The following is a 27589-nucleotide window of genomic DNA, read 5'->3' as shown; positions in this document are numbered from 1 at the left end:
AGTCAAATTCATATTATATTTGAAGCAAACTATAGAGGTCTTTGAAATTCAATTTGTTTTATTCCTAAAAGTCATTATGTTTTATTAGAGCTAAGCAAGTTATTTCGGGAGTACGTTTTCTTGTCTGTTTTGTGCTATGTATGACCCTTTTGTTGGATATACTATTTCTTTTTTCTGTTGTCCCTTGTGATTGTCTCTATTTTCGTTGCATACGTGTTTGTCTTATTTTTTGTTGTCCAACACCTCACCCTTTATGGAGAACATAAATCGAACCCACACTTTCAAATATAATATTCTCTTAACGTACTGTTAGTTTAAATTTTTTAGAAACAAATTTTGATCGATCTTACGTTTCATTTAATTAGTCTATCTCCTAATTTTATAATTTTTGATAAATTTTAATCATTAAGAGAATATTTATTTTAAAAAGTGTGTTAAAGAATATGTTACTAAAATTCTAAAGAATTGGTCGAATGAAACAAGATAGAATCTTACATATTATAGATTGCAGGTTTAAAACCTCACTCGTCTCTTGGGATGAGATAAATGTGAATATTGAGTTGGAAGTTTTTCTTGCCTTCAATTAGAATCTCATTCAATCCTCCTAAATTTTAACAGATAAAAAAATATGTTACTACTTATTTAGCACTCTTCAAATCTTTTTTGAGCTTGTTAGGTTTAAGTTGAACAGTAATTAGAATGTCTTGAATCCTAGGCCTTGGGTTTGTTTGTTTCTTGGGCCGTCAGGTGACAAAAAAGAACCACGCCCATTGCATTGAGAGATATCAGTATTAAGGATTGAAATTATTTATTCTTCTTTTATATATTTATATAAGAAAATACTCATTAAAAGTATATTTTGGTCAATTAAAATATATTTATTTAAATAATATTTAAAGGAAATGACTTGGGTCATCGGCCTTGGGTTTAATTGTGTCTTGGGCCTTGGCCTTTCTTCATCTCAAATGTGTGGACAAGGACCTGGCGTACTACTAAAACGTTATCAGTTTTATGTGCACCCAAAGTACTAAGGATTGAAAAAAAATTTCATTTTCTTTTAGAAAATAATGTATTTTTTTTTCATTCATCTTATACATTTTTGTGAATTTTGTTGTCAAACTATAAAATTTACACATTGCATCAATCAATTTCTAAAATTTTGTGCACTTTTGGCTTCATTTTTTTTCACATTTTGCTACTCAACTTTTAAAATTTCTCATATTTTGTCACCCAATTTTCAAAACAAAAATACTTAATTATAACACTAAAAATTGAGGAAAAAATGTATAAAATTATAAAAGTTGGGCAACAAATTATGCAACAAAGAAGTTGGATGATAAAATGTGTAAAATTTCAAAAGTTTAATGAGAAAATTCATGAAAATGTAAAAGATCGGTAACAAAAAATGTAACTAAACATTTTATTTTCCATGCCTTTCATTTCTCTTAATAGAAAAATGGATTTAATTAGCATAAATTAATAGTGTAAAGATTGTTTTTTTAATCATCATCAAATTATTAATTGTTTATATACAGTTATAAGGATTAAAAATATCTTTAATGGAGTATTTATTTGATAAGCCCTTATAAATGAGAGTTTATTCTTAACCTGATAAAAGATAAAAGGTAAATTGTTGAAATATATGAAAAAATTGATTTTTTTAAAAAAATTAAATAATCATGAAGCTTATCAAAATAATTAAATAAAAGAAATTATAAATTATTTTTATAATTTTAAATAAGTTCTTACATTTATCTCATAATTACTTATACAAAAGATTGGATATAATAACAATAATATCAACAATTCGAGAGATATCACTAACATATGTTGGGAATAAGGAAATATCATTATAAGGAATATCTAATGATAATTCTCAATCAATACATAGATCAATATGTGTATGTATTCCATAGGCAATTACATTCAAGACATAGAATTTTCTTGGTTTTAATATCTCTTGAGTGAACATAATTGCACCAAGAGCACTTTTATGAATTCAGTACATATATAATGTATAATGATTTCGTGCCTCAAGTTATTAGAGTTTCTTTGAATGAACCTCTTAATTAGTTTTGTTGTGGAGGAGATATTTACACAGTGTTACATAAAAGGTATATTGGGCATCGTCAACAAGATTTAATTACATATACTACTCCACTTTGAATTAAGAATATATTAAAACAAATATAGGATTTTTTGTTTGCTTACAAATTGCTTCCAGTTCTACACCTGGGATTGCCTAGGAAGATGAAACAAATAAAAGGAACACTAACACCAAGAAGAAATTGTGAGCCATTACTGACTTTGTCTTATTTCTTCTTTCTTCTTTTTTGGCCTTTTTGTTTAATTTTTTTTGTCTAATTTCTTTTATGGTTCTCAATTGAAAATTAATGGTATATATATAAGTACATTTCATAAAATTTAATGCAATGGGTTGTTGTTCAGTTGTATCAAATTCTAAAAACAACCTTATACACCTAACATTACACTTAGATTTATTAGTTTTATTGCTAATATGTCTATATTAAACTCAAAATTTCCATAGAATATTTAACAACCTAAGTAAGAAAATAATTAGTTTTTTCACCACCTGTTACAGGTAGACTAGACTAACTTCCTTTCCTTGATTCCCATTTTTAATTTTTATTTTATTTATTAAATTTGTAGATAAATTCTAATAATATATCCATAATTGCAATCATCATATACTTTCTTTGTGAAAATATTGAAAATATTAATTTATTATTATAATTACATTTAATATTTAAAATTTAATTTGTTTATACAAAATATTTGAAAAAGAACGAAGTGAATATGACCATGATAGTTAATGTAAATACATGCATTTTAAATGTAATATATAACAATAAGTTATCCGTTAAATATAATATTTTTCGTGCAAATCATTGGTACTCTCTACGTTAAATTGTTGCAAAGTTTAGATCAGAGTTGGCATTTATTATCTTGAGGCCAAATAACTGATAAGGGTTTCTTTATATATAAATATTAAAATAATATATATATATATATATATATATATATATATCATATTTTAATAATAATTTATTTTAAATAAATTACACTTATCATTTTTAAGATTTCTTAAAATTACACAAATTCTCCTATTATTTTTTACCTTTACAATAACCTCCCTTATAAGAGAGTTTAGTGTAATATTTTTAAGCAATTAAAGGATAACTAAATAGTGTAATATATAAGGGGAGACAATGTATATTTTTAAGAAATTAAGGAAATTAATGTAGGAATACATAAAAATAGGGAGAGTTTGTGTAACTTCACAAAACATCGATCAAGGAAAGTTAGTATAATTTTTTTATATTTATTATATCCTCTTCTTTCTTTATTTCTCATCACATTTCTTATTTCTTATTACACATCTTATGTTTTGTCTCTCTTTTTCGTATCTCTCTTACCATTCAAGATGAAAGACACCTCCTAAAGAGTATACACTTATATTTTTTCATCAATTCTGAATAAAGCTTACACATATTAGCTAACACTACTAATTAATGTTGAACAAAATAATTTTACTAGCAGACAATTAATTTAGAATGAAAGCACTATTAAGTTCAAGGTAAACATTACGACAGATCACTTAATAAGTGGTCTACTGGGAACCATTTTTTTATTAATGATGGGATTTATCTGGTATGCTCATTTATACTATACAGTGGATTAGTTTTTCTTCTCCTAATCTTGTTCTTCTTAATCTCCTTCACCATCATATTCACATGTTTTTTTTTTAAAACTCATCATTCTACCATCATGCTACTTTCTCCAAATCACAACAGACATGAGCACATTCAAACCAAACTCAAGATATTAATAATAAAATAAAATAAACAGCTTCTATTGGTATGGGATCCTCACGACTTGGATAGGATCATAAATTCTTAATAGAATTAAAAACAAAAAAAAAATTGTGCCAAACTATGCGTACTGAATTAGTGACCCATTTGCAATCCAAAATTTAAACAAAACTTTCAGAAATAATAACCTAAAGTAATTTGAAATATCTTCCTCTTTGAAAGTGCTATGTGCTAGAAAAGTCAAGCAGATTTGCATGGAAGTTGGGTTTACCATTCCAATATTGTTCGAATAAATATCATTAATTTCAAGTTCGGATCGTCCAAATCTATCAGGATGGAAAAAAACGATGAAAACGCTGATGAGGTTTTCGATGAAAACAAGATGGCATATCTCCAATCTACCTCTGCAAAGACAATGCCTACAAGAACCTCGTCATTGAGGCACTTGTTTCAGCCCACACTAAGAGCTTCCCTCCCTTTAGATCTGGCATCCATTGTTTAGATTTGGAAACAAAATCATCGGGATCTGAGGATCGGATTCTATCGTTAGTGTGCAGTGCTGCCAATGAGAGCTTTTCATGTTGTGTTGCTTCATGGTGATGATTCTTTACACACTTTTCAGATTGAGGCAGTTGACAAAAGGTTTGATCATCATCGGATCAGAGGTAGTGGAGAGTGAGAAAGAAAATTAAACATGAAACTTTGTCGTCAGAAATTGTCTTCGATGGCCAAGAACAATAATGAGTATTAAGTGTATAATGATAAGATTCATCCAACGGTTAAAAATCATGTTACATAATGGACCACTTATTAAGTGGTCCACCATAACCTTGGCCAAGTTCAATTTTATTAAAATATTTTAAACATTTTATTAAATATCAACCATGGTGAACTAAAATTTGGATCCCACCAAAATGGGTGACTACATTTACATTTAAAATTCAACAATATCTCAAACTGAATTATCTCTTAATGAAGATACCCTGGAAAAATAATAGGCATCATAGGTTGTTTTGCACAAACCAAAAAAAAAAAAAATAAATAGAAAACAGTAATTTTGTAAAACTAATTTTATATTTTTATTAATTTATTTATAAATTTTATTGTTCACCATTAATATTTTTAAAGGATAGAAGTAGAAAAAATAATTAATATTATATTAAAAAGTTAAAATGATACTTCTTTTAAACTCATATATAAGAAAAAAAAAAGTTATTTTATATTTTAGACTCAAGTATAATCAAATCTAACTAATTTCACTTCTATTTAATGACATCATTCCTAAAATACTCTTAATTTAATTTTAACTCTATTTTATTCATAATATTAAATTCTAATAAAAAATATTTTAAGAATAATCTTGTTTTTTACCTAAGATTAATATAATTAAATGCTTTCAACCAATTTTATTAATTAATGTAAAAATAATTATTTTTACTTATATAAATTCACATAAAATGATTATTTTTGGATTTTTTTTTCTTCTTGTGCACGATAACTATAACGAGATCGATGAAATAATATTCTAGTAGCCTAATAATGATTTCATCCAATTTGACACCTATAACATTAATGATTGGGTCCCAAATTTCCCTTGCGGCACGTGAATGCCGCAAATGCTGGAAACATCATGCAAAGTTAGGAGTGGCATCAGAAAGTTGTAGTTATCCTAAATTTATAGCTTTGTCCGGAATGAATATAGTGTGGTCTTCTCAGTTCTCTCTATGTATAGATTCAGTTTACCCTCATCTTAATTCTTTTTTAGCAAAAAATAAATAAAATTGAAAGATTAGGACTTCATTGTAGGAAAGATATTTTAATTATGTTGACACCCCAATCCCTAATAATCCTAAGACCCAACCAAACCGGAGAATATATTGATGAGATCATTGGGTTAAATTTTGTATACATTATTTATTACCAGACTTTTCTTGTATTTTTTTTTTAATTTTTATCCCCACATATTCTTTTTAGTTAATCATGATGAACGATAAACTAAATGTGAACATATCTTTCAATGAAGATTTGAATCTTGAATGATTGTGAAGAAGTGTAAGAATAGGCTAAATCCTACCAAACTTGATAGGTATAAGTTTGATCTATTTATTTATAAGTAATAAGACCTATGAAAAATTGGATAAGCTTTTGGCCTGCCATAAAAAAAGTTCATTGGCCTATTTGCCCATTATTATTATTATTATTATTATTATTATTATTATTATTATTATTATTATTATTATTATTATTAACCTCTTTTTACTTAAATCAGTCTGTTTCAAAAGTTTGAGTTTGATTTTTTAATAAATGAATTATTCTAAATCAGACCTTATATAAGACAGGTTGCAGGTCTTTATGTAATAGTTTGTCTGGCCTATTTTTTTACCCTAAAAACTAACCCCTTCATATGCAAATATGTATAAATATGTAGTCGTACGTATTTCTAAAAGTTTAAGATTGTTTTAACTAGTGATTTATTTAAATTTAAATTATGTAATGATTTATTATAAGACATTAATATAGTGAATATTATTTTTATTATATTATGTATTAATGTTTTTTTAACCTGTGTGGCCTCTAAAAAATAAAACAAAGCAAGAATAAAATTGTTGGTTCAATCTCAATAAAAAAATGTCAGATTATTTGGATTTCAATTCTTTCTATATAATCTTTAAAAAATAATTGATAATAAAGTTATAATAATGTAATATTTCCATAATTAAAATAAAATATTAAAGGAAAATAATATGTCAAGTTAAATCACTCATATTCTTTTCAAACTTTATTCATTTTCATCCCAATTTTCATTGATTGTGAAGTACATGAGCGCAGCCTATATTGTGCAATTTCAAACTAATAAAATGCTATAAAGGTTCACAATATCTTTGGATTTAAATTGATAATGATTATAATAGCATCTCTAACAGTGAACATCATTGGAGGTTTTTAACTCTTTGGATATGTATACTATGTTGCATGAGTTTTAAGAACTATGACAACTTTTCGCTTTAATAGTATAGTTTTCTTAAAACTTAAAACGAGTCTCACAAATTGTTCCATATTATATTTCTTTGAAATGAGTCTCATAAGTTACATCTCAATATTTGGTTAGGAAGCAATTTTTGTATAATTAAGAATAATTTTTACATGTGACATCCACATTATCTTCCTCCAATAGTAAACTTAGGTAATTAAGAGCGGTTCTTAACTTCAAAAAACAAATCTGGAACTGATCCCCTCATTAGTGATGGTGGGCTTAGGGCATGTTATCTGATATTAATTTACTAGTACATCAAGAGCAATAAATGATAAACCAGCACCCTTAAATCCGGAATTGATTTCTTTCTCCTGTTTTTATAAAAAAAATGATAGTTCGATTTTTTATGAAATATTTCAAATTATTTGTCATATTAAAATTTCACAATTATATTAATTATTATTATTTAATTATAATGTTGAAATAATGAACAAGAGAAAAATTAAGTAATAAAAAGATAACAAGAAAAGAATAAAAAAATTTAAAAAAGTAAATAATTTTAATATATTTGAAAATATTAATTATATTTTTTTAATTTATGACTATTATCTTAAACAACAGATATTTTTAAAGAAAATAACTTCCATCCAGGTCTGCAATATCCCTAAATTGAAAGATAATTATTACAAAGATTCAGAACTATCGTGTTTCTGACATCCGAGAGCATTGAGTGGATATGATAACTTCACACGATCGCGAAAAGAGTTAGATGCATCTTAATAAATTGGTAGTTGAACTAGTAGCTAATGAATTTATAGCCTTTGTCTTGAATCACAAGTATTGTTTGTAACTCTGTATAAAATTATTATATATACACCTGATCGTTATCTCATGTTCTTACAGCATATCAATAATCTATTTTATACTATACCCACATTTTGATAATTATTTTTCTAGTTGATAAGCCATGGCTACTCGAGGAAAGCTTGAGGTTGACGTTGATCTCAAGTCTAACGCAGACAAGTACTGGCAAACCCTTAGGAACTCCACTGAAATATTCCCCAAGGCCTTCCCCAATGATTACAAAAGCATTGAGGTTCTTGAGGGTGATGGCAAATCACCTGGTTCTATCCGCCACATAAGTTATGGTGAAGGTAAAAACTTCATCCCATTGATTTTATGTGCACAAATATATAGTAATATGGATTGAACATAACGTGTCATGCTTCTATCCTAACTCTAACCACTAAACCGATCCAATTGCATTACTTTCTTTCTCTCTACTTTTACTGATTATGTGGAAATCTACTCTTTTTTTTTCTCTAGTTTTATAACGAAATCGGATTCAATCCCGTCAATTTTTAACCCATTCACACAATCAGAGCATTTATAACCGTTGGATAAAAATCGAATGAGTTATATGCCAAATGTATGATTTTAACTTGATTTATTGAGATAAAATATGAACCATCGATCTTTATCTTATGGTTCTAGAGTTGTCAAATGTGTGTATATGTAGTAAAATGAATGCTGGAAAAAATGAATGCATGGAATCTGAATCCTTTTGGAATAAAATAGAATTTTGATTCTTTATTTATGTTTTAGGTTTTAATTTGGTTCGTTACATTAAAAAAATCACTTTTATCCCTAATTGTATTTTTAGATTAAATTGGTAACTTCATTAATTTTTGACATTCGCGATGTCAATTGTAGTTAACACATCTTCATAATTTGTTATTATGTGTCACCAAGTTAACTATATAATTAGTGTGACAAATTAATGCAAACAATAATTTGATGTAATGGATAAATTTTAAGAGATCAAAATAAAACTTATTAAACTTAAAGGATCAAACTAAAACTCAAATTATAGATAAGAGACCAAAATTTTATTTTAACCTGAATCTTTATTATAATAACATTTGATATCTACTAATGTTTTAAAAAAACAATCATAATTTTAAGGGTAATGTCAATTTTTTTTAAGTGATTGTGATCATAATTATGATTGCACTAGTCGTATTTGTCTATAATTTTTCACAATAGAAAAGAATTGCAATTTAAAATTAAACCTTGATATTTGCCATTTATGTTAGGTTAATTATAGCCTATAAAACAATATACTAGGTGAATTATAATACCTTTTACTAAGAATCCAATTTTCACTCATCAACTAATCTTCTTATAACCATGATATAACCTCATGTATGTGTTGACTTTCTTTGGCTATGTAGCACTACAAAAAAAAATGTCAAAGCAACTGTGGAATAACATAATCTGTTCTTAGCATGTTGATCTGATCTGTGCATATGGTGGTTTGTGATCCAGGTTCACCACTTGTGAAGTCATCCTTTGAGAAGATTGAGGCTGTTGATGAAGAAAAGAAGGTAGTGTCGTACACTATCATTGATGGAGAACTCCTCCAGCACTACAAAACATTCAAGGGAGACATTTCTGTGACTCCAGTTGGCGATGGATGCGAGGTGAAGTGGAGTGCTGTGTACGAAAAGGTTAGCCATGATGTTTCTGATCCAACCCTCGTCAAAGATTTTGCAGTCAAAAACTTCCTAGAGGTCGATGCCTATGTTCAAGCAAATGCATAGAGGTCCTAATGTTCTATGCATGCCACTTAATTAATGGCTAATGTTTTAATATATGCATGTATTATGGATTATTATTAAATAATATGGTAGTACTTGTACCATTTCCTATTTAATATAATATTGTAGTATCATGTGTCGTTTGTCCTTGCTTGTTATTGGACTAAAGTGTCATGTTCTCTGTGGTTGTTCTGATCCAGCTTTACCCATTTATTTTGTTTGAGCATATTAGTATGAGAATTGAAGTGTGTGGTTCTCTTTCTATATACAGATTAATGTATGCGTACCTCAAGCTATCTAAACCACGTCGATTTGATCACACAGGTTTACCATGTGGGGGATGCTAATTACATTAAAAGATTAAGTCTTATTTATGTTTATTTCCTTAAAAAATATCGTTTTTCTTTCATTAGATCTTTTAGTTTTTAAAAATTTTAAAATTAATCAATAATTTATAAAACATTAAAAGGGGTTTTTTTTTTATAATTTATTTGGCACAACTAATATAGTAGGTATTTCTTTTAAAATGAGTAAATGGAAAATAATGAAAAAAATTAAAAGGATAATTTGGTAGTCATTTTCTTATGAGGCTCATATATATGACCAAATTAAAAATGAAATCGAATGAGAAAATTACAAAATTTTGAGATATCCATAATTTAATTAAATCAAACATCAAGGATAGCAATTATCCAATTCAACCAAAAATCACGACATACAATGCTTCATTTGAGGTCAAGAAATAAACACAATACTCTTTCCGTTTCATATGTCTCTTTGAATGTTTTAATTTGTCAAAAAATATCTGTTATTTTAAAAAAATAAAGAAGACATGCATTTTTTTATATGTTATCTTCATTTGTTGATGAGAAACAAGTAATTAATTATGTAACAAACGTACATGTACTACTGGCAAGGGAATTTATGCAATAATTATAAATTAACCGAGACAAGATTAACCATGCACCATGCACCATGCCTCACTAATTGTGTATTTGTGTTACAGCAGTTAAAATTCCGTACGTCAATAGTTCTTTATTTTCACACTGCCTAATATTCTCGGTTCTTCCGTCTGAAGAAATCTTTGTTGGATCGAAAGAAAATAAAGAGAAGAAAAAAAAAAGGAAGATAATATCTTTAATTTAATTTAATTTTTTTTAGTTTGAAAGAAAGTGAAGAAAAAAGAGAGAAAAATTAACTTTTAGAAACATATATAATTCAAAATTTTCTTTCATTCTAATTTCTCTTTAATTCAAATTTATTTATTTTCCTTACTTTTCTTACTTTCTTACCATCCTTCTAAACAGGCCAATACTATTACTGATGTTAGTCTAGGATAATATGATTTTTTTTTTTTGTTGGGGTAAGCTGTCGTTGCAAAGTAGAAGTTGAGATGTGAACGGTGGTGGATCTACATAGAGGATAATGGAGATAATTATTCCCACAAAATATTTTTTTTTACTTTAATATATTGAATAATTAGTTTTTATTTCCATAAAAAAATAATTCTTCCACAAGATAATTTTTTAATAAAATAAATATAAATAGTTGTAAAAGATAAAAGAGAATAAATTTATGCTAATTTTATCCATTTTATTCTTTTAAATTTTATTATTTTTAATTTTTATTACTATTTTTAATAAAGCTTACATAATTTTGTTTGATAAAATATTAAACTATTTTTTTTCCTCCACTGAAAAAAAATTCTAAATCCTCCACTAGATATCAACTGGATTGGAATGTCTTCTTCTATTTTAAAAAATATATAGTTGTTTGGTATATATTAATTGTAATAAAATTTGAGCATAAAACACTATGTAATTTTATTTTATTTTTTATAACTTTTGCAATTTGTAACAATTTGGTTTAGTTATGAACACTCCTAATATAAACTATCTAAACCTCCACCCGAAGTAAAAAATAATCCTTTTACATATGGGTTGGATCTTCAATATGAGAAAGAAAAAAACACCCGAAGTCTTCTTGCTTAAGATAGTTATTTCTTCTGCATTCAGAGTTGATGTTTTCCCCCTTCTTTTCTTGATTCATTATAGATTTAGTTTTCCTTCTTTATTACCTAAATTTAAAATATAAAAAATAATACAATTTTGAATTAAATTTTACAACAAATAAACAAGAGTAAATTACACTCGCACCCCCGTGTGTTTTCCAAATTGCACCTGACATCTCTTCTTTTTTGCTCTCTACAAAAAATTTCTTAATTGTTTAGCTCACATTACACCTAGACTCCCTCCTTCTTAAACATCTTTTAATAATTTAACAAAAAGTATGCATATGTTGATCACATACCTTTTAATGAAAATTTATGTCTAAAATATACTTATATTCTTCCTTATAACTCCATAAAGACATGACATTATTTTTAACCTGAAAATATTTTAACATCCTTTCTTTTTTTTTCTTTTTTCTCTAATTGGACGTAAATCCAACTTTTTGTTGGTATGCATGTGTTAACATCCTTCTTTTTTTTTAGTTTAATTTTTTTTGTGCGTGTTAGGTCATTTGAGTGCTGCGTTTTTGTTAAATGTGTTCCCAGCAATGCTTATAGATTGAATATGGTTTTTTGCTTCAAATTTTAGTGTTTTGTCCCTGTATTTGTGTTTTTAACTCTTTTCTTTGAAATATTTATTTTTGATAACTAGGTGTTTAATATAATGTCTCAATCGAGAGCTGCATCTTCTTCAAGTGTTAGCAACAATGAAGTGGGAGTCAAATATTGAAGGAAAAACTGTTATTAACAAGATCAATTGTTAATTTGTTATTGAGTATTTAACAAAAATGTCAGGACAATTTTGACTGTTCACGTATTTCAATTGACGTTAATTAATGACGTTAACAAAAAAGGGGTAAAAGTAATGTAAAAAAAAAATAGCGAATGCGATTTAAGAAAAACACAAAAGATGTGAGTATAATTTAATTACTAAATAGTCTGCTCTTCTTTAATATTTTAAAATTAATTATTTTTCTCAAGGATAAAGTAAGTTAAAATTCAAAAATAAATTACTTGAATCTCTTTAAAATAACAGAAAAATTAACAATCAAAGTATTATCACATTCTTTTTTACATTAAATATTCAAGGTGGTTTGGCAATACTAATAAACCAGCTGAAAATTTATAAGGTAACTAAGCCTATAAACTAAAAGGTGGAATTTGAAGCTTATAAACTAGTTGTGATTAATTAAAAATGCTTAATGAATAAACTAGCTGATAAATATAAAAAATAAAAAAAAAAAAAAATATATATATATATATATATATATATATATATATATATATATATATATATATATATATATATATATATATCACTTCCAATATTCAAATCTATTTTTAATTTGTCATTTTAAAAATTAATAGAATAATTTTTTAATTGGATTAAAAACTAGTCAATCTAACTTATAAACTACAAAAGCCTAAATCAACTTACCAAAGACACCCTCAAACTAACTTTTTGTTTTTTTTAGGCAAAAGACGACAAGATACCGCAGGAAGAAGGTTGCCATCCCAACTAAATTGATAACACACAATCAACCACGAAAAGCAGCACATCCAGAATATATTAAAAAAAAGAAGCAAGATTACAAAACAAACATGGGGGACAGAGGCCAAACTGTGAATCAAAACCAAAAGTAAACTACCTAAACCTGTAATTAGGTATAGTTTGCCTATCATTTACAAAAGAAGAAGCTATAATTTGTGGATTAAAATCCCACCAACAAAAGCTATTCACGGGTGCCATGAGTGACTAAAATTTTTACACAAGTATTCCACTCACGGAAAATATATCCAACAAGGAAGTGCATATCAATGGTTAGCATGATACGATTCATTCACCTGTTTCTGATACGCCAAATTATGGTACGATGATTTCAACCTACCTGTTACGACCTATCTTGCAATAAAGGAGCATTATGGCTCGATGACTCCAAATTCTCAATCTTGTTCTCCTCTCTGGAATTTCCCCATAGTACAGCATAAAATCCTATCACGATTATAACCGCACCAATCAAACTGCAAAGAAGTCATTAGAAATTCTCATCGTCAATCTATTAGAAAAAAAATATTCATTCTGTTAGCATAAACAAATTAACAGGGCTTGGCATAATTTTGAGTTTTTTCAACAAACTAATAATTGTAAATGTGTCATTTTCTCTTTGCTAGAACATGTTCTCTAGTTTTGAAGCTTTACCTTCCAAGGCCGAAATTCTCCCCCAGAAAGATTGCACTCATAGAAACGGTGAAGATGATTCCCACTGGCTTGAACATAGCACAAAACAGAGGTCCTGCTCTATGGACGCACCATGTGGTTAGGGTGTAACGTAACATTGTTGCAACTATTGCCTATTCATAACCATCAAACAAGTAACTGTATTAGGGACCAAGAGCACCAAATTTTGTAGACAGCTACCTAAACCATGTCAAATGTGATCACAAATGCAACCAATAATAAATAATTTGATGTTTTTTTTATTCTAATAAATAAATAAGTATTAAGGACTTCACAACTACAAATCACGAACCTTAGTATGGACACCAAACACAACACATATCTAGACACTTCGATATGACTAATGTCTAAAACATAAGATATATGAACACCGCATACACACAAACAAAGAAATTATAATTAAATGAAATATGAATAATCTATAAAAAATATCTAAATTGATGGTATATTTATAGTTTTAAACCAGTCTTTTATCTTTGTTTAAGTGTATTAGTAATAGTTGTATAAATGTGATGAATTAAGTATTCAAACCAATAAAAAATAATTTTTAAATTAGACACTAGTGTTGGGATGTGCCAAAGACATTTCAAACAAAAAAAGTATATGTACTTCATAATTTTACAATAACTAAGATATTTTGTTTAATCAAGTGAACTAAACCTCTTATATTAATTTGATACTTTTTATATACTACTACATAGCACCGTAAAAAATGAAAATGTATTCATTTGATACTTTTTATATACTACTACATAGCACCGTAAAAAATGAAAATGTATTCATTATTGCATTTTCAACAGGTTTCTTTTCAGTTTTCAATGCAACCCTCCAACTTTCAAATTGACAGTTGAGACAGTGAACTATTACCTGATATAAAATGACACTCAACCCTCTATCGAACTTCAGCTCCCATTCCGTTGGATCTCTAACTGCAATTAAGGCAAATACTCCACACTGAATGGTTGAAAATAAGAATTGGAAGAATACTATGACTGTTACAGCAGGGTATTTCTTTGCAACCGAAGCCTGAAAAATGTAGCAGGAAAAGGAAAAGGCGATTTAATTTGACGTAATTCACATTCAATTTCTTACCCCACACATACATATATAATAAAAATACTCCTCACATCTTAAAAAAATATTCCTCACATCTTTTTGTCTTAAATATTTTAGTATTGATTAATAATAATAATAATATATTTCAATTAGGGTGGATATTATATATATATATGATAAAATTTTGTTGGGGTTGTTCTAGTTTGTACATTATTATCGTTTGGTAATTTATACAAATGAATAATACATTATACTTCTATTACAATTCTATTAATTATTGGATAGAATATGGAAGTAACAGAATGAATTTCATCAAATAATAAATTATAAAAAATAAATCTAAACAATTAAAATTAGAAGAACTGAAATCATACATGACCTAAGTGTTGGGGACAAAAAATTCAATTAAGCCATATATATATTTCTAGGTGTGATGGAAAAAAAAAAAAAGGAGTAGAAAGTAATTAACCCAACCTGATATATGTACCACATGGAACTAAGGAAAGAATCAGCAACCAAAAATATCCCTCCCAAGATCCAGTTTGGTTGTGCCGAAAATTGAAGTTTGTTTGAAGTGTATGATGAATGTGTCCTAAAGATGGGTGGACCCTTGTACAGTATCACAACAAATGCTCCACCAATTGACACTATTGTTCCCAAGACTTTAGCTTGGCTGCTAAAATATCTCCAATGTACTTCTTCCATCCTAAACAATAAAATTGAGATAGTACTAGTCTTCAATATTGCAATTAAAAGTTTGGCAAAGATTAAGTGCAATTAAGAGTTTGGCATATATTAAGAAAGGGTCGGTCCATATTGTTTAACTGGAATTCAATTACTACTACAATATTGAAGCTTTGGAGGTCTCTTCATGCATTAAAATAGCAATCTAAAACCATTCAAATAAAAGGCATAAACAAAGTAAAAAAATTGAACTACCCTATGTTTCTTGAGAGGTGGTTTTCATGTGTGAAGTTAAGGCAACATATATCACAATACTTCTAAAAAATAGGATATTAATGATGACATCAACTGTTGGCTTTATGAAGAAAATTATTTGGTTCTGGTTTGGTAAGGTTAAGGACCAGACTCCAAAATTATTTTCAAGAGACCAATATCCAGTGTCCTAATGTTTTCATTTTGAGTTGTTAATTGTTAGTCTCAATCAGCACAGAAAAAAAATGTGGAACCTGAAAATGAGAGCAAGTACAAAAGTGAAAGCTGGAATGACATTAAGTATAGCTGATGCAAGAGTAGGAGAGCTGAGTTCTATGCCAACATAAGCCATTATATGTGCTGAACTCCTGCATGGTAAAGTAACTGAATCAGAAATTCCACACTTTTCAGAACAAGGACCACACGAATTAATAAAAACAATATAAAAGAAATTGAAAATAAGATCTTAATACAAAAGAACAATAAACCATCAATTTGGTCCCTGGATTATTAGTCTCTCTCCTAGCAGATAATCTCTAAACTAATGAAATTACGTAAGTAATTCTTAAAGTATTGAAAATTCATCAATTTAGTCCCTATGTTGTAACATTGAGAGACTAATTTGAAAGATTTTTCAATACTTAAGAGACTGTGTGGCATGATTTCTAATACTCTGGGCATTATTTATATAATTTCTAATACTTCAACAACCTTTCAGGAGAGAGAGTAATGATTTACTAAAACAGTGAAAAGAACAGTCTATTATTATAATTAACAAGCAAAGCATCCTAATTTATTAAAAAAACTTGAGGGAAAACACAAATATTAATTAACTGACAATTCCAGATGGAAGCATGATAGTAGCAAATAATTAAAAGAGTAATACTAACGCAAAGAGTGCAAGCAAAAAGAAGCTTCCAAGTGCAGGAACTGTGAGAAGAGGAAGCTCTGACCTGCTAATGAAAAAGGATAAGATTTTATTAAACAAAAATCTTTCTGTTGACTTAACTCGTGCTCTGAAACAAAACATATATGTGTGTGTTTTTCCTTCCATGTAGTGCAAGAGAGATATATATAAAGGAAAGAAAGGAAAATATTATATATATAGATTTTAAAAAAAGAAACAAAGAGAGACAGAGAGAGAACCTATGTAGAAACAAGACAAAGGGGAGAAGTATGGAGCTGGAGAGTGCCATTGAATATACAACCATAACATACTTGTTCATCCCATCAGTCATAGCAAATTTGATTACCACCATGCTTCCACTTTGAGTTAGCATAGCCATCAACATCCCCAGAAATGGTAGTAATTTGCCCCAACCATTCACCCATGTGGCCATTTCTTTGAAACCTTCTCTCTGCCCACTCACTCCCACCCTCTCTAGCTACCTCATCCTTTCACTCTTTGTTCTTATTGCTCTTTATGCATAACTGTTTCTCTCCACGTTTCGATTAGATAACTTAACACCTTCCTAAGAATTCAACAATATTCTCCTTAGTCCTTCCCTAGCTTAAAGGGCTATCTGTTCCATACACGTCACATTTGCATTAGTTTTGTCATCTAATAATTACATATAGAATAATGATATTGGAATATCTTGCCATTCTACACTCCTAATTTTTCTTTATCTGTGTTCTTGTTATATCATGACTTAATAATATATAAAAAATTCTTTCTTTTATGGATGTTAAATTGATTGTTGGATATGCTATAAGCTTTTTTTCTATTAACTTGTTATTGATATCAAGTATTTATTAATTTTTGTTAATGATTAATCTATCAGAAAATTTGATTAATCATTTTTAGTGTAATTTTTTTTAACTACATTTTTTCATGTACAAAACTTAAATCCGAGATTTTGAAAAAATAAAATCTGATACCACTTACACCAACAATTTGTTAATTGCTATAATTGTTTTTGTTACGCGCATACACTGTCTTATTTTATTTTGGACAAAAATCTGCAAGAATACACCCCAATTTTGGTTGTATTGATTGGAGTAAAAAGAAGAGAAAGAGAAAAAAAAAAGTAAAATGAAAAAGAGAAACGTAGCTATAATCATTCTATACTTTTTTTAGTACTCTCTCAACTAGTGGTTAAAATTAATCGAAAATAATTAATTTTGATAAATCTCACTAGATCATAAAAAAAATACTCTAATTTTGCTACCTCACAAACATAATGTGCTTAATGATGATGTGCATTGGAAAAATAATGAGAGGTTTTGCTGTTTAAGAAAACAATTAGTAATTGTGAGTAATTAGTAATTTAGATGTACGAATATTCATACTTATTTTACACTATTAATCAATAAAAATTTTATAGTAAGTGTCGCTTTTAAAAATTTATAGTAAGCTTACTTTTAAATAATAACTATAAAAAAGTTAATTTAATACATGTTATGATTAAATTACAATTTACAAATTCTTTGAAATGTGACTTCTTACACCATTTCATCAATTATTATTTATTTGGCAAACATGCAACAAAATAAATTATTGGAGTAGGACAGAATGTCCCGAGCTTTTGACCCATTACTATATGCTTCTTCTTCTTCTTCTTTTGACCCATCACTAATAATAGGAGAAGGCAGTGGCCAAATTAAGCCCAAAGGATGAATCAATGTCTACCACAATTCTGCGAATTGAATTTGAAGAACTATATCCTCACTGGTTTTGCCCACATTAGAAAAGATTGACTCATTGCGATTGTTCCAAATCCAGAAGCAAGGTATATACCACTTCCCATTTCATCCCATCTGGTGTTGAATAAATAATAATTGAGAAAATAGTGTTTGAAAATGGGACAATATATATATAGGTTAGCGGTTTTCGATTCTCATTCATCTTATAATTTTCAAAAATAAAAAAACATGGATGCTGTGTTCGATTATAATACATGTAATTTTTCTTTCTTTTTTTTTTTTTTTGAATGCGTCACAATTGAGATATATCAGAAAATGGGACAATAGCTCCCTTTAATAAAAATGAAACAATATGCTAACATACCAAGGATTCAGTTAACTTTAATATGTTTTCTTTTATAGCCTTTAGTTTATAGTTTAGGTGAGTTAGATTTGAAAGATTCACCAAGATCAAAATATATCTCATGAACCAAAGCTTAAAGAATATTTATATAAGTATTTACATATAATTTATCAACTATTCACATTAACAATGAAATTCAAACTCACATTGTAGGATATAAAATCTAATTCTTATCAATTGTACTAACATTTTTAATATGTTTGTTATGAGTGAAAGGCGACACCATGATTCATGAGAATGAAAAAAACCATCATAAATTTCAATCCTTCCATTATTTGTGTCTTACGTAAAAAAGAAGGATGAATAAAAAGTAATATGGGCCCGTTTATGCAGCAGTCCGTCCATCTTGGGAGTGAAAAAAGAGGAAAAAGTGTCTAGAACCTCTGGGTATAATAAAATGATTAAAGTGTCTTTATTTTTCTATATCTTTTATTAATTTTATTCAATAGTACTTCTTTTCATTTATCAAAATTAAATTTATTCATTGTATAATTAATTTTAAAAATCCAAAATATTCCCAAACGTACTTATAATATACTAACACACTTCGGTCACCTACTCACCTTATTCTTAATTTTGCAATAAAAACAAGAGTCAGTCACCCAATCCATTCCACTGTGCTTTGTGCAGGTGGAACTTTCACAATACTTTCAATGGGGTCAAATATGATTTAGTATGGTAAGAGAAGGATATTTGGGGTAATTCGTTCAAACTTTTATATATATATATATATATATATATATATATATATATATATATATATATATATATATATATATGATGAAGGATCTATGAGGGTAATTTAGATCTGTTACATTATTTTACTTGAAATATAATGATTTTTATTCATCAAATCATTAAATTATATTTATATATTATTAAAATTATTTGTGTCAAAAATTATATTAAAATTGAACAACAAGAATAAGATAATTAAATCATCTATATTTTAGTATATTTTAAAATATTTATATTATGTTAATTTTAATATATATATATATAATATAACAAATCATTTTGAATTAATATAAAATTTTATATATATGATCTATCTAAAACGAACTTTCAATTTTATAGTGAATTTTAAAAAATATTATTCAATTGAAAGTTATAAAATAATATAATAATTATCAAAATTATATTAATATAATTTAATTTTTCTCTCTAACTGATGTTAATGTCATTACGATCAACAACAATAATTATAATAACGGTGACAAAGGAATCACTTATTAGAAATATATATAATTTTTCACCAAAAAATTTAAACGAGTTAAATTTTAAACTTATATAAAAAAATCATGTCTCAAATCACAACCAATATTACAAAAATATTTATAAATTACCTACAACTAACTAACATCAACAAAATAACATAAATTCAACTCACATTCTTATAAGATATTGAATTAGAAAGAAATATTTTTTTAATATGTATTTCTTTTATTCCTAATTATAAGACATAGCCGACAAAGTCATATTTATTAAGAAAGTTGATTAATTTAATTATTAGCATTAAATTTATCCATAATTTTAGCATTTTTTCAATTTTATCCTTAATTTCATTGAAAATTTATTTATCTTTCTTCTATTTTCATGGGAGGAAAAGAAACAATTTGAGACACTTTAATCAAAAAATAATTAATACACTAAATAATTGAAATGAAATCTTAAAAGAAGAAATAACTTTTTTTAAAAAAATATTTCTTACAAACAGAAAAAATATATATATTAGAAAGATATATGACATGACAGATATTATCTTCAGGAAATATAGCAAGGACCGAGAGTAAAATATTTGTCGGTGGCTTAGCTAATGACTTGCCACTTCCTAGTTATGACTGGCGGGTCAAACTATAAAGTCGTTTCCTAATACAAGGACATGATTTAGATAGGATATGACTACATCGTATAGTCTCCATCTCAATTAAAGCATTTCAAACTTTTTTATCAATCTTACATGGGCACAGCAGTTTGCGTGCATAAATAATTCTGTTCTTTTCTTCCTCCTTTGTTTTCTTCACCTTGCATTATACTCCGTGTTGATTAATAAAATCCATAATGTGTTAATTACAATATTCATGATGATTTGAAATGAAGGTAATCCATATTGCGTGCATAAATAACTTTTTTTCTTTTTCAATTCGTTGATTATTGCCCCGTGTTTGTTGATATGGCTGAAAATTCTTTTGTTTTGAAGATGAACCGGAAAGATTAGTGAATGTTTGGTTTGATTGTTTTCTGTTTTCATTTTCATTGTAAATAGAAAACGGTGATGAAAATGTGTTTGGTTGGATTTCTGAAAACATTTTCAGTGAAAATAAAAACAGGAAACAATCCGAAAATAAAAATAATAAATTTTCGTTTTCAGTGTTTTTAGTTGAGAATATAAACTTCATTTCGGATAAAATGAAATTGTGGTGACAATTAATGTAATTTTAAACAAATCTAAAAATACAAAAAGATAAGAAGTCATTATATCATAAATTTTCAGTATTTTTATTTCATGAAAACTGAAGACAAAAAGTCAAACCAAACATATTTTCAAAATTCTAATCTTCTGAAAATGAAAACAATTTTTAAAAAATAAAAACAGAAAATAAAAATAAAAAGTAAAAATGTAAACCAAACACACCCTTAAATTTTCTTTATGTTGATTTATTAGTGGTTTTTTTTTCCTATCGAAGAAACAATTCTAGCGGCTACGGCCGTCAGAAATGGTTTCAATCAATTTTCGGCAGTTTTTACCACCAGTAAAATAAAGCCACCAGAAATATTTTTGAATAATTAAAAATTAACCATCATCTCTACATATAACAGAAAATTTAAACGAAAAGGACAAAAAAATCACGGACGCAAATACTAGAGATTAAAATCAGTCAATTTTTTTGTTAAAAGACTAAAAATGAAAAATGTAAAAGGTTTTGAGATTAAAAACTTAATTAATTCTTAATAAAATTTACATGAATTTTACAAGTTAATTAATAGAGCGTGTTTTGGAGAAAGTTACAAACTACGGCGCGTTAATAGAGCGTGTTTAATACTAGCTAGTAGCATTTTAAATAGACTTTGACAAGTGCATTCAAGTTGTTGCAAGTAATAATTTTGAAACGGTAAGAGTTAACTATCCTTAGTAAGAATTGAATATTGTTTTTAAGGATCCAATGATACGATTCACAACTCCCAAAGAAAATTCTAATAAATACCACAAGAATAATTTAGATTGAAATTGTTTGAGAGAAAACAATAATTAAAATTAAAAAAAAATTAAAGAATTAGTTTTGGGTTTTCATTTAAGAAAGAAGAATTCAAAAACACAAAGAATCTGAGTTAATTCAAATAAACAAGAAAGTCGTTAGACTTAGGTCTCATTTATTTTCATTTGGAATTCCTATTTTGAGTATTAATTTAATTTAGCTTCTATAATTATTATTAGATTTGCTAATTTGTTTAAATATTTTTTAGTTAATTGGTTTTTTATAAGAAAAGTGATAAAGAGGGACGGTTCTCCCAAACTACTAAGTAAGGAACCAATATTATATATGTTGAAAGACTCACCTAAAAGATTATTATACAAGTTTAAAGCTCAAGTAGTTTCATCAAATTGCAATTACTTCTCAACCAGTCCTATGCGCATGTTATGTAATTTCCTAGATAGCTTTATCCACCAAGCAATTTAAGTAACACAAAGGAATTTGAATCCACACTCGTGAGGAAGGTGAGAAAATCTTTGTTCACAATTAAAAACCTTAACTATTTAGAAAATTAGTTTCTCTATTTTCCTTTTCCCAACTGTCCGGTGTTATCCATATAATTGTGTTAATATTTAGTTTTGTTAATATTTAATTTTGTGATTAATTTTAAAAATATGTGATTTTCAAGGGACAGCAAAGGAAAAGTTGAGAAAGGAACAACAAAAAAGTCAGATCCAACTTTTTAGCGGACATTCGGTAGAAGAAAAATAAAATATCATTAATCTCAAGTATGAATAAAATTTGTTTAATTGAAGATAAATATTTTTAAAATTATTTGCATAAGTTCCTATGAATCAAAGAGTTAATAATATTTTATCTAATATTTTTATAAGTTATTCTAATTATTTATTATATATTAAGTGATCCAATAAGAATAATGTAATATCTTCACATAAAAAAAGAATAATGTTAAGTTGGGAAAGTTAGATTGTCAATATCCCATGAAAAAAATTTGAGTGAAATTTAGCTAAAAAATATTTTTGGAAAACATTTTTCTCAAAAATATTATTATTATTAAAAATAGATACATGAAAAACCAATACATAAACATTACAACTTCTAACTAACTTTTTAAGTGTTTTGCAATATCACATTGTTCTCCATGTCAAATATTCAACCTACCTGTTACGTCCTATTTTGTAATAAAGGAACATTATGGCACGATGACTCCAAGTTCTCAACCCCTTTCTCAATCTTGTTATCTTCTATGGATTTTCCCCACAGTACGGCATAAAATCCTATCACGATTATAACCGCACCAATCAAACTGCAAAAAGTCAATAGAAAAATTAATCGTCAGTGTAATAGAAAAGAAAATCCATTATTTTGACAAATTGATGGGAATTGGCATAATTTGGACATACAAGTAAGTGTATGTTTCATTTTTTCTTGATAAATAATTTTTGAAGTCTCCATGAAAAGCAATTAGTTGCAGAGTGGTTTTTTCTAGTTATAAAATTTTACCTTCCAAGGCTTAAGTCATCCCCGAGAAAAATTGCACCCATGAAAACGGAGAAGATGATTGCCACAGGCTTGAACATAGAACAGAACAGAGGTCCAGCTTTAAGGACGCACCACGTGCATAAGATGTAACGTATCAATGTTGCAGCAATTGCCTATTCACAATCAGCATTAAATTAGGAACCACAACAACCAAATTGAGTAGACATCGAACTAAACCATGCTAATTGCCACAGTAGTAAACTATTAATTACCCTTTTTTAATTTGATGCTTTGTAAATACTTAACAGTGTTAAAAATTAAAGAGAAAATAATTTATTAACTGATTTCACCTATCTCATTCATCATAGTTAATCAATTAAGTTAGATCTTATTGATAAATAAAAAATAGTTTAATAAAAGATTTTTACACCTTTATTTAATTACAAATGATTATATATAGTAAATTGTTACTTTTAATAATAATTACATCAAAAAATATCTATTATGATTATTATTTATTTTTTGTCATTGTGACATTAGTTATAAAATATTCATTAACTTTATTAATAATCAATATTTCCCGAAAAATCTGGCTTGATTTCAATATTTCATTTTTCAACCATTTCTTAGTGAAACATTTGTCAAATGATTCCTTTTCTCATCTTTCAATCCTCTCATTTTCAAATTGACAGATGGGGCAATGACCTGTTACCTGATATACAATGCCAATCAACCCAATATCTAACTTCAGCTCCCATTCCGTTTGATCTTGAACTACAATTAAGGCAAATACTCCACACTGAATGGTTGAAAATAAGAGTTGGAAGAATACTATGGTTGTTACAGCAGGGTATTTGTATGCAACCGAAGCCTGAAACGTGTAGCAGCAAAAGGAAAAAAACAATTCAAATTATATGATTTTGATACTCAAATTCTAAATATTTAATCCTCAACTTCCCAGTTACACGGATTAAGTTTCTTACCCTGAAATTTCATTCAATAATTAACAAAAATATAAAAGGCGTATAATATATCTTTAGTTTGTATAGATTTGTTATATATAGACACACAGATAAAGAAATACAAAAAAATGGCTTTTGTCATATTCTATAAAAAAAAATTTTATCAAACATTTTGTATATTTTTTCTTATTGTTATAAAACTATAAGGAATGAATATCAACAATTAAAATTAAGGGACTTAAAATTGCACATGACGTAAAGTGTGGGGGATCAAAAATTCAATTAACTCATTTATTTTCTTGGTAAAGACTCATTGATGAAAAAAAAAATATAGTAGGAAGTAATTAAGCCAACCTGATATATGTACCACAGGGAACAAACTATAGAATCGCCAGCACAGAACATCCCTCCCAAGATCCAGTTTAGTTGCTGCGAAAATAGAAATTTGTTCGAAGAGTTTGACAAATGTGTCTTAAAGATGGGTGGGCCCTTGTACAGTATCACAACAAATGCTCCAGCAATTGATACTATTGTTCCTAAGAACTTGGCTTGGCTGCTGGAATGTTTCCAATGTACTTCTTCCATCCTAAACCATTAAATTGAGATATTATTAATAAAGAACACTGCAATTAGAAGTTTGGCATAAATTAAGTGCAATTAGAATTTAGAAGTTTGACATAAATTAAGAAAGGATAGTTCCATATTGTTTAACTAGGATTCAATCGATTTAATTTTGCTGAGGTCTTGATATGAATCTATTTATTGATTGTCTTCAAAATAGATAAAGAATAAAAAAAGAATAATTCTCCATGATTTCTCTAATTTTTTAATGCTGTCCCAATAGCAAATAGCAATCTAAAACAGTAACAGCAAAGTTACATTTCACTGAATTAGGTAAGTTAAACGGATCACATGATGCTATTTGGAGATGTTATAAACCAAAGTTTTAAAAACATTTTGTATTGTGAAATTTTACTTGACCACTTCTTTGAAAGTCTTTTTGTCTCCTTCTTCCTTCTTCCTTTTCGCAGAAATAAAATCCAAAATATTTCAAATAAAACAAAAGGAAAGTTACGAAACTGAACTACCATTTGTTTCTTGAGAGACGTTTTTCATGTGTGAAGATAACACAACATATCTCAAAATCCTTCTAAATAAAACCAAATTAATGATGACATCGACTGTTGGTTTTATGAAGAAAAATATTTCCTACTGGTTTGGTTAAAGGCTAATTAAGCACCAGACTCCAAAATTTTCAAGAAACAAGCATCCTCAAGATCCTATTATTTACAATTTGAGTTGTACAAAGTCACATTAGTACATCAATAGAAAAAAAAAATTACCTAAAAATGAGAGCAAGTATAAAAGTGAAAGCTGGAATGAGATTAAGCATGGCTGATGCAAGAGTAGGAGAGCTTAGATCTATGCCAACATAAGCCATTATCTGTCCTGAACTCCTGCACGGTAAAATACTAAATCAGAGATATTCCACATTTATCAGAACTAGGACCACATGAATAATAAATATAACCAAGAAAAGAAGCTGGAAAATAGGATATGATAAAAAAAAAAGAACATTAGTACATAATTGACAAGAATAGCATCCTAAGTTATAAATAATTGAGGTATAACACAAAGTATTATAATTAACTAGCAAGTGCAAATGGAAGCATCATAATATAATAGTGATAGAAGTAATACCAACCCAAAGAATGCAAGCAAGAAGAAACTGCAAAGTGCAGAGAATGTAAGAGGAGGACGCTCTGACCTGCAAATGAAAAAGGGGAATTATACCAAAAAATATTTCTGTTAAACTTTGTTCTTTCAAACAAAGAAGATACATTTCCTTCCATGTAATGTAAGAGATAAAAAGAAGATGAGAAAAGAGAAAAGAGAAAAGAGAACCTGTGAAGAAACAAGGCAAAGGGAAGAAGCAAGATGGTGGAGAGTGCCAAAGAGTACACAACCATGACATATTTGTTTATTCCATCAGTCATGGCAACTTTGATTACCACCATGCTTCCACTTTGAGCTAGCATAGCCATCACCATCCCCAGGAATGGGAATATATTGCCCCTACAATTCACCCATCTCCCCATTTCTTTGTAATCTTCTCTCTGCCACTCCCACCTTCTCTCTACCTCATCCTTTTTCTCTTTACTCCTACTGTTTTCTATGCTTTACTACTCATTTTCCGCACCTTTGGCTTACATAGATAGTATTAATTATTTGGACGAAAAACTTTATCAATTATAATAATTTTATTCGACTAAAAAAAATTGCCTCCAAAAAAAATAACTTAAAAAATCTCAAATTCAACACTACCAAATAAGTTAAAATAATCTCAAACAAATTATTTCACACATTTATGTCTTACATGATGTAGACCACAAAATATTGAAACTCAAGATTAAAATAATCTTATATTAATTATTTTACATGGCATAATTAATAATGACAAAACCATACTCGTTTTCTTTTTCTTGTAATGTTCCATACCACCGTACCGTTCAAGTCATATGTGCATAATTTTCATTATCTTACGTATACAAGTGGTCTTGTTTCGTTTTCAAAAATAAAAAAGTAAGGATGATTGAAATGGTGTCCGTTCGTTTTCATCATAGCCATTACCCACCCACTAATTTTGCTACCTCAGAAAAATGATGTGGTTAAGGGTGATGTGCACTAAAGGACGAAGACTAATAATCGAGAGGTTTTGTTGTTTAAAAAAGCAATTAGTAATTTATATTTAGATGGATGATTATTTATAATTATAATGAATTTACCTTTTATACACTGTCATAAATTTTTTACACCCTAAACTAATAAAAAATTATTAGATAGTATAATTTTAAAGATAAATATTATAAAAATTCATAAAGTTACCATACATCATGATAACTATATTAAGTGATACTGTAATTTTTTTTACATGGGGAGAGTTGATGCATAGAAGGGAACTCCTAGGGACACCTAATATTTTGCGGGTACACCCGTATAACAAGAAAATGTCAATTTTGTCCTTTTATAAGTTCAACATGGATTTTTAATCCGTAAACCTATGATTTTTGCGTTAGCATGACACACTAATTAACTGAATTAATAAACTAATTATATTATAAAATAATTAATGTCACTATATATAATACTAAAATTTTTAATGTATATTTAATGCACATGTAAATTAACATAATAAATTTTGTGATAATTAATTTGTTTACATATATAAATT

General features: G+C 27.6%; 3 protein-coding genes across 5 annotated transcripts; 1 reads left to right on the top strand and 2 right to left on the bottom strand.

The window, feature by feature from the left end:
• Positions 1-7680: 7680 nt before the first annotated feature.
• LOC114410146 (MLP-like protein 423) lies at positions 7681-9673 on the top strand. Its single transcript, XM_028373954.1, has 2 exons — positions 7681-7961; positions 9136-9673. The coding sequence occupies exons 1-2, from the start codon at positions 7775-7777 to the stop codon at positions 9408-9410; spliced, it is 462 nt and encodes a 153-aa protein (XP_028229755.1). The 5' UTR covers positions 7681-7774; the 3' UTR covers positions 9411-9673.
• A 3285-nt stretch (positions 9674-12958) lies between these two features.
• Positions 12959-17201, bottom strand: LOC114410134 (WAT1-related protein At5g40240-like). 2 transcript variants are annotated; one of them, XM_028373933.1, is made up of 7 exons: positions 16796-17201; positions 16540-16605; positions 15904-16017; positions 15188-15419; positions 14525-14683; positions 13619-13770; positions 12959-13440 (listed from the first exon to the last, which is right to left on the bottom strand). In XM_028373933.1, exons 1-7 carry the CDS (start codon positions 16987-16989, stop codon positions 13311-13313), a joined length of 1047 nt encoding a protein of 348 aa, XP_028229734.1. In that variant the 5' UTR covers positions 16990-17201; the 3' UTR covers positions 12959-13310. The 2 variants fall into 2 exon arrangements, with proteins under 2 accessions (XP_028229734.1, XP_028229742.1); XM_028373941.1 differs by having other exon boundaries at positions 16540-16602; positions 16796-17021.
• A 5752-nt stretch (positions 17202-22953) lies between these two features.
• Positions 22954-26575, bottom strand: LOC114410123 (WAT1-related protein At5g40240-like). 2 transcript variants are annotated; one of them, XM_028373912.1, is made up of 7 exons: positions 26263-26575; positions 26063-26125; positions 25701-25814; positions 24712-24943; positions 24108-24266; positions 23417-23568; positions 22954-23219 (listed from the first exon to the last, which is right to left on the bottom strand). In XM_028373912.1, the coding sequence occupies exons 1-7, from the start codon at positions 26454-26456 to the stop codon at positions 23078-23080; spliced, it is 1056 nt and encodes a 351-aa protein (XP_028229713.1). In that variant the 5' UTR covers positions 26457-26575; the 3' UTR covers positions 22954-23077. The 2 variants fall into 2 exon arrangements, with proteins under 2 accessions (XP_028229713.1, XP_028229720.1); XM_028373919.1 differs by having other exon boundaries at positions 26059-26125; positions 26263-26564.
• Positions 26576-27589: the final 1014 nt, after the last annotated feature.

Source organism: Glycine soja, chromosome 1 (genome assembly GCF_004193775.1).
Source record: "Glycine soja cultivar W05 chromosome 1, ASM419377v2, whole genome shotgun sequence".
Taxonomy (NCBI): domain Eukaryota; kingdom Viridiplantae; phylum Streptophyta; class Magnoliopsida; order Fabales; family Fabaceae; genus Glycine; species Glycine soja.
This window is presented reverse-complemented; position numbering and strand designations above follow the sequence as displayed.

What these genes read in the sequence shown, in the direction of transcription:
- LOC114410146 (XM_028373954.1), top strand. Translation starts at nt 7,775, where the DNA reads ATGGCTACTCGAGGAAAGCTTGAGGTTGACGTTGATCTCAAGTCTAAC. An exon ending in CCACATAAGTTATGGTGAAG is followed by an intron (nt 7,962 to 9,135) that starts GTAAAAACTTCA and finishes TTTGTGATCCAG; the next exon opens with GTTCACCACTTGTGAAGTCA.
- LOC114410134 (XM_028373933.1), bottom strand. Translation starts at nt 16,989, where the DNA reads ATGGCCACATGGGTGAATGGTTGGGGCAAATTACTACCATTTCTGGGG. An exon ending in TTTTTGCTTGCACTCTTTGC is followed by an intron (nt 16,018 to 16,539) that starts GTTAGTATTACT and finishes TTTACCATGCAG; the next exon opens with GAGTTCAGCACATATAATGG. An exon ending in GTACTTGCTCTCATTTTCAG is followed by an intron (nt 15,420 to 15,903) that starts GTTCCACATTTT and finishes TTTATTGTTTAG; the next exon opens with GATGGAAGAAGTACATTGGA.
- LOC114410123 (XM_028373912.1), bottom strand. Translation starts at nt 26,456, where the DNA reads ATGGGGAGATGGGTGAATTGTAGGGGCAATATATTCCCATTCCTGGGG. An exon ending in TTTGCCTTGTTTCTTCACAG is followed by an intron (nt 26,126 to 26,262) that starts GTTCTCTTTTCT and finishes TTTCATTTGCAG; the next exon opens with GTCAGAGCGTCCTCCTCTTA. An exon ending in TGATTGGCATTGTATATCAG is followed by an intron (nt 23,569 to 24,107) that starts GTAACAGGTCAT and finishes GATTGTGAATAG; the next exon opens with GCAATTGCTGCAACATTGAT.